Genomic DNA, 20,496 nt, shown 5'->3' on the forward strand with positions numbered 1-20,496 from the left:
CTGCACCATATGTCCTGCAAATCTACAGTTATATACTTATAAAGAAAACTCTATCTCAGCTGAAGTCTATTCTCATAAAATGGGCTCAGAAAAAAAGAAGTAGCCATCAAGAAGGCAGTCGGCTGAAATTGAACATCAGCACAAACCTCTGCTACAAAAGGCGGGAAATTTCACACACACACACACACACATACACAAGCTTTCTTTCCTCTTTTTCTCCCCTCATTCTAATCGCATTCTTTCTCCTTCTGTCTCTCCATCTTCTTTCCTTTTACATCTTTTTCCCTCATGTCACCCAGGGGGCAGATTGCCTAGCGATGGCAATAGCCCTGTGTGTATATATTTGTGAGTGAGTCCTCTTCTGTGTGTGCCTGTGTGTGCGTGTGTGCCTCACTGCACTCCTTTGTGTCTGCATCATTACCTGTGTGTGTGTGTGTGCTTGTGTGGGTGGGTCAGGTCAAGCTATTATTATGGCAGCAGCTGTAGTGGTATTGCAGGGGATTGTGGGAGGTGTGCAGACAGAACGGAGGCTCTGAAGGGCTTTACGTTTGAGTGGCAGTCCAGACTAAAAATGCTGCATTGTGCAGAAAGTGCATAACACTTTTATTTACTATTTTCAGTTTGTCTGTTTAACAATTTATGCAAAAACATTTGCAGCCAGCAAGGAAACTTTTAGCTTTCTTTTAAAGGTGGAAAAGACCCCTAACTGTTCTGTATTTTCTCTTTAAAGTGCACTTACTGCTGTCTGTGTGCTTCTTATGCAACATACGTGTTTACATAAATGAGTTTTTTAAAAGTATTGTTTAAAAAAATGGACCAGTCATGTCTTTTTTTTCTTATGCTACAAACATAATTGAAATTATTGAAACAACAATTAAAAGAAAGAGTTCACTCTTCATTTTATAAATCTGAGACTCGACTAACAGAAAAGATACCTGACCACCGATCTCTAGTCCTTCTGTCCAGTCCGGCCCTTCTGTGTTTCCCAGGACACAGAGACATTACCAGGTCAGATAGGAGAAATAATTACTCAGAATCTGCCCTGAGGCATCTTCCTGGCGGGACATGACCAAAACTCTACTGGATGGCATTCAGAATACATCCTGAGGAGATTCCAGATTGTTGAGCTTCTCTCTTGACCCTAAAAATAAAGCCAGGACAAAAAGGGTTTCTGCCTCTTGTAATCTTAGTTGGATTTTCTCAAGATAAATAAACGTGTTAACTTTAAAATATTATATTTTTAAGAGCACGAGTTGATGTAATAAAGAATTTAAAAATTTACTGGAAAAATCCCAATTTGAGATAGTTGAACTCATTAATTCAGCACTATAGACAGCGTTCTCCTGTATTAAACTGGTTTAAAACTTTGTTGCTGTCCATGGTTCTGAAAAGGTAGTGAAACGCTGATTATAGGTTCAACAAAATTGTTGCTTTAACTTTAAGTGCAATAATTTACAGTTTAAACAACATGCTTAGACTATTGAAGGATAACAACAAATCTCTCTCTCTTTTTTTTTTTTTTTAGGGTTAGACTAAAATAGTTATTGTCGGCTTAAAACATTAACTAAATCTTTGCTAACTAACTCTGGATGACAAAGGTCTGCACTCCTGCTTAGAAAAGTGTTAAATAATCGGTAAGAGATTCTCCCTGAATTGATTCCGTACAAAGCTACAAATGCAGAGAGCCTAGTAGCACAACTGTATAATTCTCATGACTAGGCGAAGGTAGAAAATGAACATGCATTACTCTTTGTGTGTTTGTCACTTCCTGTCTAGACAGTGCTGTTGACTAAAACAAGTTTGGCTCTGTTTGAAGAGTTGAAGCTCATTTAAACTGCTCTGACATCTGTCAGGCGGCATCTTTAGGACATGATTTACTCATTTAGAACACACTCTGTGTTTGTGTTATTCACCGTGATTCAAAATAATTGTCAGTTGTTTCAATTGTACTTATTTGTGTGTGGTGCAGGATAACAAATAAATTTCTTCTTAGTCCAGTGGGCTGGTGTCTATCTTCATCCAGCATCAGTTTCTGACTTTTACTTTTGTTCAATATGTACAAAGATTTATTTTTTAATAAGTAAGGCACAGATGTGAGACGCTCAATATTCCTTCACTAAACCAGACAGTGACAAAAACGCAGAACTGGACAGATGCACAAGTGAATGGAGGAACCAGCAGGACACAGACTCACATTTACACATCAGGTCTCAGACGACAGGCTGCGCTGCATGGTGTCTAAAGGCACATGCTGGAACAACACTGCACAGACTCTCTTTGGTCATTTAGAGCAGAAAAACAAGAAAGAAAACAAAAAAATAGAGATAGAAGCCAAAGAAGAAACATGAAATGAGATAAAATGTGTGGCTTCCATAGTGAGACACAGCAAAATATTAGCCAGATTCTGCCTCATTGAATGTGGATTAAAACGGGACTCTTGCTATAAATGTATTTTATTTTCCTTTTGTACTTTTAGAAAAACCTAAATAGACGCATCAACAGTAAAAATTAACGGACCAATTCCTTAATTAAGAAAATCTAATATTAGAAGTAATTGGATGGATGGAATTGTCTGACTCAAACTGAGAAAGTCTTTAAATTTGCCACAACTCAATGTGCATGAAGCTGTTCTGGCTTTCAAAACCAGCTTACCCTTATTCTTCTGCAATGTAGATGCCAGCAGGAAAGCGATGAGCATAACCCAAAAGGAAAATGATTTAAATGTTAATTTCCGGCATTGGAAACATTGACACATGCATGGTAGCAGACTTGTTTCTGCAATGTAAATTACCTTTTCTTCATGTATCAATTGAAAAAAATATTTTACAAAAAAAGAGAATACCATACTAATTGGCTTCCTTTGTTTGGGTTTCTCTTACAAAAAAAAGACATGTCAAATCTCAGAAACTAAATTTATTCAGGTGTTTTGTTTTCTCGTTGCTTTGTTTGGTCCATTTGCAGACAGAGCTGAGTAGAGTGATGTATTTGCCCAATGCTACAGACACACACTGCAGAATCGCTGTACTCTTGAACTCACACACAACTGGAATGCACCAGCATGTGTAAAGATGAAGATGAATGAATTACTGGAAAGTTGTTTCGTTAGAACATCCACGGCCCAGTTGTTCAAGTTGTTTAAGGTGCAGAGGGATGTGTGTTTGTGAGTGTGTAACAGTGTGTGTAACCTGTGTTAAGCATCATCCAAAACAAGATGCATTAGTCCAGCAGACCAGATTAATGTGATTTTCTATTAATGTGAGGCCCTGGGTGCACCCTTTGTGTGTTTGTGTGTGTGTGCGTGTGCAACAGTTTTTGTGTAAAGTGTTGAATGGGCTGTGCTCACACCTTCAGTTCAACTCATCTCTTTAATTTACAACCACAAAGCCAGATTGGCCTACTTACGTTCTTTCTCCACGCACATATGAACGTGACACCAAAAAAAAACCCACACTGACCTGGTTTTCCTCTTGCACACATGATAAACTATAAGCATGCAAGAATTCACTTTTCACAACAAAAGATTTGTTAGGACTGATGAGGAAATGTGTCATCAGCCACTTTTTTAAAGACTGAATGATAAAAGTAGTGGTTTTTACATGTTCTTGTTGCATGTTTCTGATGATGGAGGATGTAAAAAAAAAGAAAATTAAGCTCAAAATTGTCTTTCTGAGTATTTCTTAATACCTTTTTGTGGCACATAATGTTAAGTTAACTCTGAAGCGAATGTAACGATTGTCACTGCAAAAACTATGTCCTGTAAAACGATGCAGGTTTTTTGATTTAGACTAAAAATGGTATAATCATAATTAAAAGATCACTGGGAAAGCTTTTACAATAGATCAAAAGATGATCGGAGTGGGTGTTTAATGTTTTCGCAACAGTAAATGTTTTGCATGTGAAGTTGTATTGTTGCAGGACATGCACAAGGACTCACTTGCAAGAATGTGGAAGAGATTGTGTGTGCAATAAATCTGCTTGCATGCACAGGTCTGTTAAATCTCCACCGCCCCCATATGTCGCCATACGTACCGCTTAATCCATAAATGTTACAAATTAGGCATCTGGCTGTAAATCTGAACCGCAAACTAAGGCAGATGAATCCTTTAAATCTTTGGCAGTGACCTAACTCAACACAGATTACACCTGACAGGTTTTATAGGCAGTGAAAACATATGTACTTCAGCTTACAGAGATCAGCATATTGACTCTGGGACTCAAGAATAAGGAAAGCCAAATGAGACAAATTGTCTTAAAGACGCACTGCATCAAGAGCCCCATAAGATCTGATGAAAGTTGTAGATCACAACAGAAAAGTGGAAGCAGTTCCCTCAGGACTGCAACACTGTTACAAAAATTAATGTTCTGCTGGGATGTAAATGTAATTTACTCCCGCTGTGTCAGGACATGGTCAAGCCAAAAAATAAAATAAATAAAAGCTGCGGGTTTAGCGATAAGAAACAGGAAAATTAAAAATATAAATAAACTGTACGCCTTTAAGTTTTAAGAAACCAACTATTTTTAGAGGAATGAGGAATGCTTGTTCTTATCCTGAGAATGTCAAAACATTAATAAAGAATTGTGGAAGAAAAGAGAAAAAGACAAAAATGAAAACTAAAAATGAGGAATGCAGGATACGGTTTCTTTCCATGGATGGTTTGGTCAACCTCTTGTCTCTGGATTCAGGCAACCTGAAGATAACTAATATGTGGAAACCAGTGTCTGGAAAAGTATGTTTCAGCTTCTGGGTGAAATCCATTTGATGCTCCACCGGATGTTCAGACTTGCTTTTCTTTCTGAAATGTTTTGTTTTAGCAGAATCATCCAAAACGTTCACCTTTCTGGAATGGACAGATCACATGTCAGACTAATTGAGTGGGATCAAAAAGCACACTTTGAAGTCCCCCTTGGTCCTTTTTTTCTTTTTTTATCTGTTAAAAAAGTGTTCCCAGTGGTCTTTTAGTTATGATCATGCTGTTTTTAATCAAAACTGAAAATATTTGTCATACTTTCTGCAGAGCTGCAGTAGTTCATTAGGAATTCACCTCTGAGTTGAATAAAATATTTAAAAAAAAATGCAATACCATGTTGGCATGGAGCAACCATGCACCTATTACCCCTTAAGGCCATGTCACACAGCCACTATGTACATTTTGCTCATATTGAACGGATGAAAATTGGTCATATGTGAACATACGTGGAAAAAGTGAGAACATTTTTGGTCTGTAAAGGAAATTTTCACAGATGTATCATGAATGAACCACATCAAATCCACAGAAGAAGTACAAAGTCCGTTAGATTTAAGTGGAATGGTCGTGGAAAACCACAGTTTTATGTATGCATCTTGCAAAAAGAGATTTACTTAATAATAGCAGATAAAATAAGTGTAAGCTGGGTAATTCTCGACCGACCAACAGTTTTGAACACTTAAAAAACAAATTACCGTAAAGACCCGTGGGCCGAAACCCTCGACTGACATTTCTGCACATTGACAATTGACAAACGCAAGATACACCCAGGTATATCACGCATGTATCAAGAAAGACCGAATTCACATATGGGGAAAAATGTGCAAAATGTACGTAATGGCTGTGTGACACGACCTTTACTAAAAGCTTTGTTCATGCATTCTCCCAATAGTGCATTTTCTTTTCAAACTGCATTTTTTTGTCTGCTCCTGATTCACGATTTGAACAACTAAAATAATTAGAAAAGCTATTTTATGCTTAATTTTCTTTATGTATGTCCTCCATCCTCAGAGAAATGCAAAAAGAACACGTTAAAAACACCCAAAACAGGATTTTCATCTTTGAAAAAGGAAAATACAAACAAAAATATTCAAGAACTGTTGGTACTACTCACTGCACTGCAGAATTCACAAAAATGTATGTACCAAAAGTCTGTATCATGAACTTTGCATTTTTATCACCATGAGTCCCAAAAAAACCCAGAATGTGATAGTCGTTCAGGATGAAAGTGACTACTATCTTTTAAACTCATGTAATGTCTTTAAGTTGCCTTTGGTTCTGGTTCCATTTCTGCCATGGGAGAGCAGTATGGCGTCTTGTTTGTTGGTGGATACTCGATCCTCTCAGCATATTCATGACTGTCTTTGCTTATTATCAATGTAAACTTAAACACAGATTTCTGTGCGTGTCCCCCCCAGAAAAAGGTTACGGTTATTTTTACGGCAGGTGATGAACCAGACAAAAGGCTGTTATTCAGAGAAAGAGATTTTTGGCAATTGCCAGAGGGTGATTATTAAAACAGACCATCTAGCAGCGCTCCAGACCATGAGAGTCAAAAGAAAGCAGCATGGAGACGATGGGCAAAGAAGGAGATGCAAAAAAAGAAAAAAGTCCATTTAGGAAAGAAGCTTGTTATTTTTTTATGTCGACCTTTACGTTTCAGCAGCTCCTGCTTGTCTTCCAACTTTTATTTGTTCTTTCTAGCTGACCTGTTCTCACCCTCCATCTCTTCTCTTTTCTATCTCTTCTTGCATTTTGTTTGTCCCGCTTCGTTTTCTTTCTTGCAGAATGTGTTTTCTACACAGCTGCTTGTCTTTAGATACATTTGCACATTTTTAGTTTTGCCTTTAAACAGTTTAAATAGGTTTTATCAAAAGATGGAACATGATATTCATTGGATGACGTGGACATTGAAGACATTATAGGAAATCTGACAGACTTTTTTTTTCTCTACACCAATAATTGTTTTTTTTTTCTATTATCTCCTTAGTGGACGGATGCCTAGACTGGTCTGTGGATCTGAAGGAGTACCACGTTTTGGCGGGTGAGCCTGTCCGGGTCAAATGTGCCTTGTTCTACAGTTACATAAGAACCAACTACACCATGGCCACCAACGCCAAGCTGCGCCTCATCTGGTACAGGAACAAAGGAGATGCAGAGGTAAGACCACACGATGATCAGCTGAAGAAACTGCAGGTTTTTGGTATTTAGCTCAACTCTGAGATCAGCAAACATCTGTTTTACACAGATTCCTAAAAGGATTTGAGTTGGATAAACTAAATGTAGTCTAGTTGTTCAATACTGAAGCACAGGTCTATAATGTAAAAAAAAGATTTCTGATTTAGAAAATACAATGAGACTTTCCATCAGTTCGATCAAGGACACGTCAGTCACTTTGAGTTTTATGAAAGTTGTTTTTTTGACAAAGTGCAGTCACTGGATGATGGGCAGACTCCTCAGTGGAGGATGACAGGAATCTTGCTGGGGAAGAGTCTGATTGTGGTTTGAAACCTGCTGTCACTGTGGTCCATAGGAACCATTTCATTCCATATTACGAACAAAATTAGGAACATTTTGTAGATTCTAAAGGTGTATAAATAGATCCATTTAAGTTACTGTAAATCATTTCTAGATATTAATGATGAAGATATGTTGCGGTTTGGTTTGGGTTTGGGTTTGTTGCTGCAGAGCTCGGCCTTAATGGGGCGGGTGGGGTCCAGCTTCAAGGCCGCGGAGGTAACAATGTTTCTGTCCGGTGTGGGTAGGCACTATTATATGGAGATTCACTCACAACAGAGCCAAGCCATGTGTCTCTTTTTAAAAATGTGTCATTTTTTCGTGCCTCTATGCATTGTGTATGGGGTCATTGGGGCATCTGTGAATGGAGGGAAGGGTGAGGCAAAGGGGGATGGGTTGGTTTTAATGTTTCCTCTTATGTTTTGTTGTCAGATTGATTTTACAGTTTTTCCCAACTGTTAAACCCTAAGTGTCATTCTCCAAACCAGTCAAACAATTGCTTTAACTCTTTTTCTCCAAATTTTTACTCTTTGGTCTAAACCTAAAAGTCAATTTACAAAAATCTAATTTACTCTTAGCATAACATGTTTCACATTCTTACTGTTAAAACACAGTTCCCAGCACACAAGATGCAAAAAGTTAACAAAAAGAGGCAAAACTCAAACTCTGTTCGAACACAACAGTCACCATCAACACACAACTGATAAAAACTGAAGACACTTGTTGCAAATTAACTGCAGCGACGTATACATAAGGGTAAATGGCCTTCAAAGTATGCATTATTACTTTTTTATGCACGCCGTGGAAGCCGGAACCGTCCGATGCGAAGCGCGTTAAAAAGTGATAATGCACCGGGGGACAGTCTACCAGCTGTCCCCAACTTACCCCCTTCCTTATATAACCTCATATTAGGGTGAGGGGGTGGGGGGTCTAGCCTGCGATGCGCCTTGGGGGGGGGGCTACTTGGGAGTGGCCCCCCTCCTTTGGTTGCCGTATGGAGTGGGCCCCCCCTCTTTCGGTTTTATTTGCACCTTAGACATGTAGGGTCCTTGGTAGGGGGGGTGCTTGGACATCACTGCAAGCAAGCAGCAGATGTCCTCCTGGCACCCTACCCGCCAATTTTAACCGCACCTTAGACATTTAGGGCCCCTTGGTGTGGAGGGTGAGGGGACATCACTGTGAGTAATCAGGAGATGTCCCCTTAGTGCCCTACTCGCCAATTTTAACTGCACCCCCCTTAGTACACACACCCCTCCCCCTTCAATATATACATTCCAACATAAACACACACACATACACACAAAGACCCTTTGAAACACCCATACACGCACACACATTTTACAAGGAAGGTGGGACCTGGGTCCATCTGTCCCCTACCCCTTCCCTGGTGGGGGGTGCGGGCCCCTTGGTGATGGCGGCCGTGTCCCTTGGGTGCCGGCTCCCTGGGCCCGGCGGTGCTCTCTCCGCACGGTGGGGGGGTTCATATTACACCTGAGCCGGGGGTGTTCGTGTCCCTGGGGGGTGGGTCCTGGTCCTTGCCCCTGGGCGCTGGGCCCCGCCAAACTTCCAACATGGCCGAGCCTGGTCGGGCCATATTTATAACATCCCTTGTGGGCCGCCCTTTTTTCCCCGGGGTTCCCCCCTCCTGGGCGGGGGCGGCGGGCCCCTGCCTTGCTCCTACCTGGACCAACCGTGGGCCGGGTGGGTGGCTGCCTGGAGTGCGGAGCGGGTCTCCCTTGGGGGGTCCTGGCTCGTACCTGGGGTCGGGGCGGGGGGATGCCCGGAACTCCTGGGTGGTGGTGGGGTGCTCGTCTGGGGCTGTGGGCGTCCCTCTCCAGTGGGGCCCTGCGTTGGGCTCTTCCGGCGCGGCGGGGGGCTGCTTTCCTGGCTGGGCTGGGGCGGCGCTCTCTTTCCCTCTGCGCCTCCCTGCTCTCTGGCTCTGGGGGCCTCGCGGCGGTCCTGCTGGCCCTGGCCTGGGTGGCGGTCTTGGTCGCCCGGGCGGCGGTTGTTCCCTGCCTGTTCCCGTGTGGCGTTGGGGGAATTCCGGCTGCCGCTGCTGCTGCGGCGGGGGTATGGGTGTGGGGGTGGCTGGGCGCTCCTCCTCCTTCTTTTCACATTCCACCATCCATTTTAGAAGAACATAAACACTCACCTGAGCACAGGTGTTAGCTCACCTTTGCACTAATAGTTTGCATGATTGAATGAATGAAAGATTTCACACTAGTTGGTTTAAAGGCATAGGTATGCGTTCGTGAACACTATCTGTTTTGTGTGCATGTTGACATGTGGACATTTTTGCGGCTAGCAGGTGTGTTGATAATATTTGAGTGTGTGTGAACAGGCCCCGCCCTTTTTGTACTACATTTGAACCGTACCGTAACGATAAACAACCAGTAAACCTGTCTGCTCTATGCTGCTTCATGGTTTTACCCCCCTTCCCCTCCTACTTTCACCCTCTTACCCCCCCTCTCTCTAACGTCCCTCTCTCTTCTTCCCCTCTTTCCTTTTCCGTCCGGTCCAACACCAAAGATTTTCAAACATGATTGAAATTAATAAAGTTTGGCCTCAATTACAAAAGGGGTTTATTCAGACATACCTTTGGTTTGTCTAAAGATGAATAACCCCTCTTGTTAAAATAAAATATGTCCAACACAAGAGGCCCTCAGCTCTCATCTGTTTGCCTAGCTGTTGGACAGGACAAGTTAAAAAAAAAAGGAAAAAAAAAAAAAAAAAAAAAAAAAGTGATAATGCACACTTCGAAGGCCATTAACCCGCTTATACCATGGTCCCTTAAAAAGGAAATAAATAGTAACCAGTTTTTAGTCCTTAAGTCTTGTATTTTTCCAATTTAGATCGCTTTTCTCACAAAAAGCAAACTATTTTTTTTGTAATAAATAGTCTGCGTCGTGCCGCACCACCGCTGCAGTCAAGATTTGGCGATATATATATATATGCTAATCTTTCCAATGGATTGAATAAAGCATCAGTTTAGAGAGAAAGTTCACCTCATACAGCTTGTTTTTGTCCAAATGATGAAGCAAAAGGTTGTTTTAAAGAAGCTGGTGCAGTGATACAAAACATTTAAGCTAGGTGACCGGAACTTCTTTTTTCACCGTGGGGTTATCCTGTGGTATATCACTTTTTAATGCACACCCAGCAGCCAATCAGAATTGAGTATTCACCCGGACCATGGTATAAAGACAGTTCTGAAACAACTGAGCAGCTTTTTTCAAAGATGGATAACAGAGCAAGACCCGCACCAAGAACTTGACCCAGACAAAGGACAATACTTTTTGATGAGATCTAGGCCATAGTTATTGACCACGTGTTGTTTTATGGAATGTCCATGAGGGACGCGGATCAGTAGCCAGGTCAACCCCCACCCAGCAGGCTCAAGTTGTTAATCAGCAACATTCACATGAACATTCAACAAGGTTTACGACGATACACTCGAGAAAACCTGTTGCAGGCAATGGACACGGCTTGTGATGACATTGGTATTGTGTCTTGTCAAGGTTGGGATCAGGCACAGGAGGTCAATTCTTTTCCTGTTGTGTGACTGAGGTTAACATTGCCTGTGATGAAGCTGGGCTGTGAGCATTGTTGAATGTTCTGTTGTGTTGTGCTTGCTGTGGTTTTGACTATTCATTTTGACCTCAAAGTGAGTTTTTGACTGATGTCAAGTATTTTGTACATTCAGCCTGTATTTTGAAAATTATGTTTGGTTAAATTGGTCTACTGTTTCAGAAAAGATTTTTTAGCAATTGGAAAAAAAACATAATTGTAAAGCACTTTGAACTGTGGCGCATGAAAAGCACTTTTTTTCCCCTCATAAATAAAGTTTGATTGATTAAGTGTTAAGGTATACAATTCAGCCATTGTAATAAAAAATAGATATCATAATTCATAATCCATGATGGTTGTCTGAGCCACCCATACAACAATCACCAAAATCATTTTCTATTGGTGATGCCACTTTCACTTGGTCCAGTTCTCAGTCAGTCAGTCAGTCAGTAGTTTCTGATTTAAATTAATCAAACTGAGCGACTCTTCCTTCAACTGTATGGATTTTGTTATCTTGTCTGCTTTGGCCGAGGACAGGAGTTAAAGTTTTGCTGTAGTATCCTCTTGCCTTTTCCTGTCTTCTCTTCCTTGCGCTCGTGTCCAGCTGAGTGATCACCAATGGTAGATGTTCACACCTAAAGCACCTTTTGACCTTTGTGAAAGTCTACAAAGTGCTCTGTAATGTCTCTTCCTCTCTATCGGTGTGGTTCTTTGTCTTTGGAGGACATGAAGGACCTTTCCTCTATTATTCAGACACACCTGAGAATGTCAGCAACAGTATGAAAGTTGGATTTGACAGGTGGAGGAACTCTGGGTCAAGTGCTGAAGATTGATGGTGGGCCATCTGTGCTAATGCATAAAAACTAGATGGACTGGTCTATCAGACCAGGGTCCCACTTTAGAACAGAAAAATTGCCCCATCCCTGCACAGACAGAAATGAAGTATAAACAGTAATAGTGCACATAAATAGAAGGTCTGAAAAATCTGGATCTTAAAACCGGGGGGAAAAAACTTTTTTTATAAATAAATATATTATTTATGATGAGGATTATTGCACAAAAAGTGACCCAGTTGTATTTACTTCCTGCTTCAAACAGGCTGACTCACTCACAGCTGTTTAAAAGCAGCTTACATAACCTCCAGCCTTCAGTGGGTAGCCTGTAGACTGCCCCCTGCAGTCCACATTTATATGGAACGTCTCTGCCTTTGAACTTTCTGGAAAATTCCTGAAGTCATAACCCTTGTGCTATCCTAGGCACGTTAACATTGGGAGTGGGGTCATCTGGACCCCACACGACAGTGCGCTGACCCTTTTTCTTCACTGATTTGTGATCTTCATTGGTGTCTATGGATTACATGAAATCCTCTTCACCTTTATCCACCTTTGTCATGGTAGGGAGAACACGTCAGTGGTCATCTTGACCCCATTGGATAGCACAAGGGTTAATAGAAAAACATGAAGAGATGAATGCTGTAGCAAACAGCATTTTGAATCATTTAGTTGAATCTTAAATTTGCCTGTGATACACAAACCTACTAATTATCTCAAGGTAAATTATCTGAGGTGGAACCTTCAGCGATTTGGGCTTTTTACCTATTCATGCCATTGGTGCTAACCTCTTTAGTAATTTATTAAAATCTATTTTTTGACTTTATTTTTGTTCTTCATTTAATCATTTATTTTACCCAGAAGTACCCGGTGTCAATTAATTTTGACATAGTAAAGAAGAAGAAAAAGAGGAAAAAAAATGAATAAATAAAATTGATGACAACACAGATGGAGAAACCTCATAAAAATAAAGAGCCCTAAATCTCTTATGGGACAAAAAGAAAAAAAAAGAATATAAAAAAGCTACTTAACGAAATCAAAACACCCGTGTCAATATATCCAAAGAATTTCTAGTCGTGATTTATCACATTTTGGTACACTATGGGAAAAAAACTTTTGTTTGAGCAATCTTTACTAAATTTCACACACATGCCACCAGGTTAGGTCTACAGAAAGAGCTCAGAAAGAGTAAGCCATCTTGAATTTTTCCAATAAATTTTCATGTGGTACCTTCCACAGATTTAAACTCCTCCGAGGGATTTTGATCCATTACCTCATAACTTCTAGCACATCTTTGGTTGATTGGTAAAGTTGGTTTTAGAAGCTGTAGATTTTGAAAGCCGTTAGCTCCCAAAGGTGGCGTTTTCCTGTTACTCGCACATTTTTTAACTGAAAGTTGTGGCAATTTAAATATACGAATTGTTGGCTCAAGCTGAATGAAATAATGTGACATATGAACATATGAAATGTGGGCATGGTTTAAAAAAAAATTGCCATTGCCAAGGAAATCTAAAAATGTACTTTCTCCAATTCTTCTGAAATTTATATCTACTTGTTTCTAAACCCTGGGCAAGCAAGACATAAAATAGTTGCTATGGAGAAAAACAGTGCACAAGAGTTGGATGATTATTTTGTCATTCAGCCAAATGGTAAAATATATTTTCTCTTGTGTGTCTTTCAGGAACCCATTATCTTCTCGGGTCACAGGCTGAGTAAAGAGGATGACTCCATCTGGTTCAGATCTGCAGAGATGGAAGACAGCGGATACTACACTTGTGTTCTAAGGTATCGCTTCTGCGCTAACTCAGAACGAACAAATCTGATTGGAAGTGTTTTGCTTTCAGAACTCGGCTCTTCTCTGAAGCAAAACACTGAAACCAAAACCTGGATTCTCTTTGGGTCTGATTGTTGATCGTGTTTGCTGAATTTCAGCCTCGCTCTCCAAATGGAAGCAAAGTCAAAGGGCACTGAATAAAATCTATATTAATTTTAAGTTCTTGTTCCAGTCTGCACACATTTGTTCCACTAAATAAACATTGCAAGTTACTGTTTTTCGTTTGCACTGAAGGTTATGAGCAAAAGGCTGTAGTTTTTATGAAAACAGGAGAAATATTTTTTACTCCCTAAGGATTTTTCTTTTAATACAAATTTTACGGTTACTTACAAAATGTGGATTTGCTTTTGCAAAAACAAGCCATCGCATTTGTTTGTTAGTGGTAAAAGGTGTATTTTGAAATAAGTGTTGCAGATGTGTTTTAATCTGCACGTCTGAAGTCGCCTTGCTTGGTTTGACCGGCCATTTTCTGTCATGTGAAACGCTGCCAGTTCTGCAAACTGCATAGTCTCTGTCTGAATGCTGGCGTGAGATCAGACGCTGGCATGGAAATACCCATGCCGGTGTGATTGTGTGAGGACTTGATTGAACCTGCATTAGAGTCAGTCCCAGCCCAGGCGAGCCGTTTGGCGGCTTGAAAGCATCTGGTTTGTGTTGGAAAAATTGGACAGAAAAATCTCAGCAGGACGTCTTCTTCTACTGTATGTCTTCTTCTGTATGTGAGCCCTTCATTACAACCTCACATTTGTTTTCTTCCTTTTTTTTCTGCCCTCAGCTGGGGTGCTCTCATTTTTTTCATTTCATCCCGGTCCATCCTCCACAGCTCTATTCTCCTCTTCCTTTCCCTGTTCATCTTCCGACTCCCGTTCCTCCCCGTCGGCAGTCGTCCCCCGCATCCTCCGCTCTCCTCCCACCTTTCCCTGCCAGAGCGTGACACCTATCCTCCGTAATAAGCTCTTTCTCCTCTTCTCCCTCGTTTTCTATCTATTCCTCGCTCTCTCAGCATGACAACCTAATTAGGGCTTGGTGTCTGTCATTGTCTCAGGGCCTGTTATTAACACACATACATGGACATAGAGGCAAATCACCTCCTATTCTATTGGGGAGCCACCAACTGGATCTTGTTCCATTACTGTGAGGTTGTATCTGAAGACAGTAAGTTTGTGTGTTGGAAATGCCAGAGGTAAAACCACATTCTTGAGTGTCTTCTAAGCTCTTTCGCTTCTGTCATTACTCCAAAGACTTTTCGTGATGCTTCTTTTTTTAAAACCTTTTATTCCTGTTAGGAAATAACCTGTTCATTTCGCCATTCATCATGACGGTGACTTCCAACTGCTGCGAGGTAAAATTAGATTCATGAAAAGACATTACAAGCATTGGATAAATTTCAATTAAAAGCACGGCTTTGAAATAATAATGAACTATTTTACTGAGTGTGTTAGACAGATATTTTTCCCTCTTTTTAATGCGTTTCTCTAATGCAGCTACAGAAGGTAAAAACCAGTGTGTTCGTGTGTCACTCCTATATTTTAGAAAAATGAAACAGCTGCATCGAAGTAAAACTGAACCCTCAATTAAAAATTTGAACAAGAAAACAGAGGATAGAGTTGAATGGAGGCAGAAGATTGCTGTGGTGACCCCTTGAGGAACCAATAAGATAAAAAAGAAAATTCAAAGACCCACTCGGATCATCTTTTGGTCCATTTGTTTAAAGCGTTTCCAGTGGTCTTATAATTATAACTATGCAGTTTTTATCCAAAATTCATTTAAAAAAAACTGTCGTTTTCTAGGACAGAAATTTAGAAATTTGCCATTGAGTTGTGGGCGGGACCGTAGGCGTGAAGCAACTCAGCCTCGCTTCCCCTCCCTATTGCTGAGAGCTCCCTACTCTCGCTACTGCTGGCTTACAGCCCCTCAAATCTCCAACTTATTTACCGGTGCAACATCATTGGATAATTTTCTTTATATATGTCCTTAATTAATAGAAAAATGCCACAAGGTCATTTTAAAAAACACCAAAAAGACGATTTTTTATCGGAGTGGATCTTTAAGACCTGACTATAGTGGGTTGTTAGTTTCATAAAGGTGTTGCTGTTGCAAGTTAGGCCACATCAGGTTTATATTCACACCATAAACAAACTGTACTACAGTCCATTTGGAGGTGAGACCACCTATTCAAATGGGTTTTGGTCCTTCTGGTTATTCTGGTGCATTCACACTTGGTCCAAACTAATTCAAACCACAAACTCCGATCCATTTCGAACTAATGCAACAAGGCAGTCAAGAGAATCAACTACAGAACATAAATACTAAAATCCAGTATTATAAGACAGGTAGATTGTAGGATAGATGCTCACAGAAGGGAGGGGGGAAAAAAAGAAGCAAGTGGGAGGAAAACAGAAAAGCATGGGAGAAAAAGGCTGAAATGAAGGGGTTGAAATGAAAGAGAAAGTAAAGCTCAAAAATAACAATCAGATTAGACAGACAGATGAGAGAACAGAGAAAACGATATGGAGGACTAAGTAGAAAGAGAAGAAAAGGAGAAATCCATTTTCTCTGCAGGTAAGAGGACCTCAGCATGGGGTCAGGCATGTGGTGACTGCCAAGTTTCTGCACTGTGATTACGAACACATCACACATACACACTATTTAGAACTAAAGTGACAGACACAGGGAGGGGGCTCAGTGTACCGTCAGGTCAAAATATTGCAAAGAAGCAAAGGAGGAAACCTTCCTGGAAGGGTCTGTTTCTTAGTAAAGAACATTCCAATTCAACCCAGGAGCAGAGACGCACAAAAACAAACAGAAAGGGGTGTGGCAGTTGTTCACTTTGGTAAATTTTGATATTTAAATATTGATCAAAAAATCTGTTTAGGATCTGAGAGAATTTTGAACTATTTAACCAAAAATGGCCTCCTGCTAGGAAGGAAAACATCCTTATGCAAAATGATAAGAGTTTGGAAAAATATTTTTACAGACACATGCAAAAACTAGTTTTGCATTTCAGAGAGACCCAGTATAAACCCAATGATTTATTCACTTGGGTTTAAAATCTTAAATTAACCACATCTTATGGAAAAAAAATGAGAGAAACCAATTTATTCAAATGACAACTTTTTCTAAAAAAAAAATATTTTTTAAGCTTGAAATATATTTTTTGTTACTTTTAGAACAAATAAGTCCCAGTTCTTAACTGAAAACAGTGTTTGGAAAGAACAAAAGAAAAAAAAACTTAATAGCTCTAAAATTATCACACAATTTTCAAATCTTATAAATACCCTAAAATTGATGCAAGATTAATTCAGTTTTATTTGGCTCAAATTACTTTTTGTTGTTTTTTTCCTTAAGAGAATTAAACCAGCAAACCTTTTACTCAATGCAAGTCGTTACGAGACACACCTTTAAACATTGTAGAAACGAGAGTTACCAGAGGTCTTTCATTCCCACCGCCATCAGACTGCACAACTCAAGTCTATAAACAGGTCATGAAAATTTGCACACAATTATTTATGTACATATTTACCTATTTGTTTGATCCGATATCTAGTGAGCTGTAATTGTACAATCATTTGTTTTGTTCTTTGAGCTGCTATGATGAGTGAAATTCTAATGAGATAACTAAAGCTCAATTCAAATGTTGTTGACAAATCTGACTAATGCAGTGGATGCTCAAATCCAGTTTTTGTTTAGGTCTGGCTCAGATTTAATATATAAACTTTCTAAACTATAACCAACTTGCAAAGTTTCATTCATTTGGATCGCTTATTTTACTCAAAAACAGGGTCACTCCGACCAGGTCATGGTAAACCGTTTTAACCCAAGAATGTGATCTATCAAAGGATTACAAAGAGGGAAAGCAGTTGAAGGGAGAGTGTAAAATAATGTGTTAAAAGAACAGGTAGTGTCAGAATAAACCTGCATGCTTCTGGCTTTATCTATTATTCCCTTCAAACATCAGAATAGATGGAAGTGTGACATGTTCTCAGGAAAGAATCTAAAAAGATGTCTGTGCCCTTAGATAATGAATTAGAGCAGTGCTGCTGCACTGGAGCACATTTGCAATTTTTTGTGACATTTTGATTGGACGGTTGGTTTAGGGTAGTTCCTGGTTAGATGGTTTGAGACATACAGTTCGGTTCCTAAATGTTTAAGTGAAACAATCTGTGAAATTGTCACCTTTGGCTGTTATTTGTGGCTATAGTGATGCTCTTGACCAACTTAATGGCTGATTTGAAGCAGACTTTGTGGTTTTCCCTCCAAATCAAAATACTCTTTTTATGCAGGACAATTGTGCCCAATATAAAGACATACTTTCTGGCAATTATGAGAAAGAAAAGCAAAATTCTTTTTTGGAACTCTGGTCCAATTGGATTTGCTAATGCAGTAATTTGGGACACAAACTCATAAAACAGTTGGATTCTATTTTTATAAACCAGATTAGTCAAACAGTTTTACCAAATTAGAAAGAGGAGTAATGAAAAAACGTGCACATAACACATTAAACAGAAATTTAAGGAGCCTTAAAGGAGTCGTCATTTGTTATTGATTCCTAAAAACGGTCTTTTGGCAGATTTAAGTGTTTTATTAAGAAAGCACAATGAAACCGCACATACAACCCAGTTCTAAATCTCTGCTTCAAAAAAAAAAAGATCTAGAAAAGACACAAAATGGAAAAACTACTACTTTCCTATGGTATTTCATGCACTTTAGCTGTGCCTATAAATAAATATAAAAACTTCTGGGTGCCTGTTTGATGGAGAATAAGCCACTGTACTTTTTCAGATCAAAGTTATTTGTAGAAAAGCATTTTTTTATGCTTTTAGCAGCTCAACACAGTTAAAAAAACAAAGTCACAACAAAGATTTAAAATAAAAACCAACCTCCCGCCTCCCCCTCAGTTGACACATACACCCCATGATCCCCCCACAACAAACGCAGGCATGAAAACAGGACCGTAATTGTAAACTGTAAACTTTAAGACTTTAGTTCTTTATCTCTGTGGATTCCACACCACACCAAAGAAGCAATTTCTGAATGTGGGTGAAAAAGGCTGGAATGAAGGAGGCCAACAGCTGAGCCAAAGTCCTCAGCTCATTACTGGGATTTTCCTCCAGCTGAGAATGTCTGAACCTCATTTATCCTCCCACCATTTCAGCCATGAAGTTACCTTAACAAACTGTTGATCAAAGCTGCGTCAATTTCAAACTCAGAGTGAGTCTGGATTCGTGAGTACGAACAGAACATATAGAGATACTTACTGTATTTTACGGTCATGCTGCTTATTTAGTCTGTAAAATAAATTTCTTCCACTTTCTTGTTGGATAATTTCATCAATATTTCTGTTTTTCTGTGCAGGATTTTCTCTGCATCATATAACGATCACCACTGGCTTAAAATGTTTATTGCAGAGTTTATGGTTTTGATCAAACACTGTGAGGACAGACGAGTATCAAAGAAAAAGTTTAATTGTCTGTCTTCATGTTGACTTCATTTGCTTCAAAGTAAATTCAATAATGCTAATTATTGCAGTAAAAACAGTTTTTTTGCGATGCATTATAAATGATTTTTATGATTGCTGCATCCTTGCAAACACTAATGACAGAACAAAGCTGCCAGAGGTGAAACATCAACTATTTCCATTTAAGTGACGGCAGAGATGCTGGGACTGCATTTGCTTAGATCATCTGTCCAAGTGAATGTCTCAGGAATGATGGTATTACCACGTGTACTTGGTCTTCTCTGCAGTATAAATGTAAAGAGAAGAAACAGATACTAAAAAAAGCGAAGAAGGGAGAACAAAGTCTTTCATTTTTAGCACTTCCTGTCAGAAAGAGACCTGCTTCATCCACACACCAACGCACCTGGATATTAAAGCATTTTGCTGCTACAATTAATGTCTAAAAATGTTCAGAAATGTAGTGCACACACCAGAACAGTCTTCCAAAGCGTACACTTGTATTATTTTATTTTTTTCGCACTGTTTTTCACTGAAAATCTAACCCCGTCTTCTGCATCCTCTCCTCTAACAGCAGATGCCTTCATGTCTCAGTTCACTGCATCCATAAACCTCCTCTTTGGCCTTCCAACTTAAGCTGAATGAAATGATGTTGTTATTTCTGTAAATATGTTAGGAAGGGAAAAGGATAATCTAACAAATGCAACATCTTGCCGACAAGCATTTCAGTGGCATTTTAGGCCATCAGCAAACATTTATTTGAGATAACACGAGCACAGTATTAACAAAGAAAAAGCTGCATTATCTAGTCAGAAAGGGCACGTTAGCATTTTCCTGACAGGCGCCTTTTCTGGAGTGCAAATCTCCCAGAAGATCCCAATGCTCAGCGAGCAGACAGTCGTCGAAGCGCGGCGACAAATCCTATGATTTATGAACATTAGATGTAAGATTCTCTTAAATGTGGCAACAAACTCTGACCTACAGGGCAGGAGTATAAAAAACCAATTTATATTGCTTTTGCATTCATTAGTCAAAAAAGTAAAAAGGGTTGCATTTACACTTCTTGGTTAAACTGTTTATTAAATGATAACAATAGACATGTTCATATACTGCTATGTTCACACCGAATCCAAGTCACGAAGTACATTTACTGCTCAATGCTAGTGCCGCTCACCGCTGTATGTGGGAGGAGCTACTGTCAAACGGTTATAGTTCATTGTGACCTGGAAGACGCTGAAAATGTTGAGAGTTCATTTATTTTGAAGAGCTCTACAAAAACGGTGAGGCTCATCATCTACTACAGGAGCGGCGTCTGAATGACGGCCACTTTCAGCTGTATTTCATTCTTTGGGACCCGGTTTGCTGTCCCACATTAGTCCATAAAATGGAAAAACTAGCAACAACAACAAAAAAAGGAACAAACCTAGAGGAACTTTTTATTATTGTCTCCAAACAAATAAAAATCAGATTCTTCTCCATGCTGGTTTTGGACTCCACCCACTGATTACATCATCAACACATCATGTGCAAGAGCTGAGTGTCTGGTTGTTT

The 20,496-nt window shown here is 39.7% G+C and overlaps 1 protein-coding gene across 1 annotated transcript in view; it reads left to right on the forward strand.

Moving 5' to 3' along the window:
- The window catches only part of LOC101155858 (X-linked interleukin-1 receptor accessory protein-like 2), a 403,702-nt gene that overhangs the window by 236,034 nt on the left and 147,172 nt on the right, over positions 1-20,496 (forward strand). Inside the window, exons 3-4 of the mRNA XM_020706755.2 lie at positions 6,736-6,905; positions 13,338-13,441. Coding sequence (XP_020562414.1) covers positions 6,736-6,905; positions 13,338-13,441 — 274 coding nt within the window. The remainder of the gene's footprint in view (positions 1-6,735; positions 6,906-13,337; positions 13,442-20,496) is intronic.

The sequence above is a fragment of the Oryzias latipes genome, chromosome 10 (assembly GCF_002234675.1).
Source record: "Oryzias latipes chromosome 10, ASM223467v1".
Taxonomy (NCBI): domain Eukaryota; kingdom Metazoa; phylum Chordata; class Actinopteri; order Beloniformes; family Adrianichthyidae; genus Oryzias; species Oryzias latipes.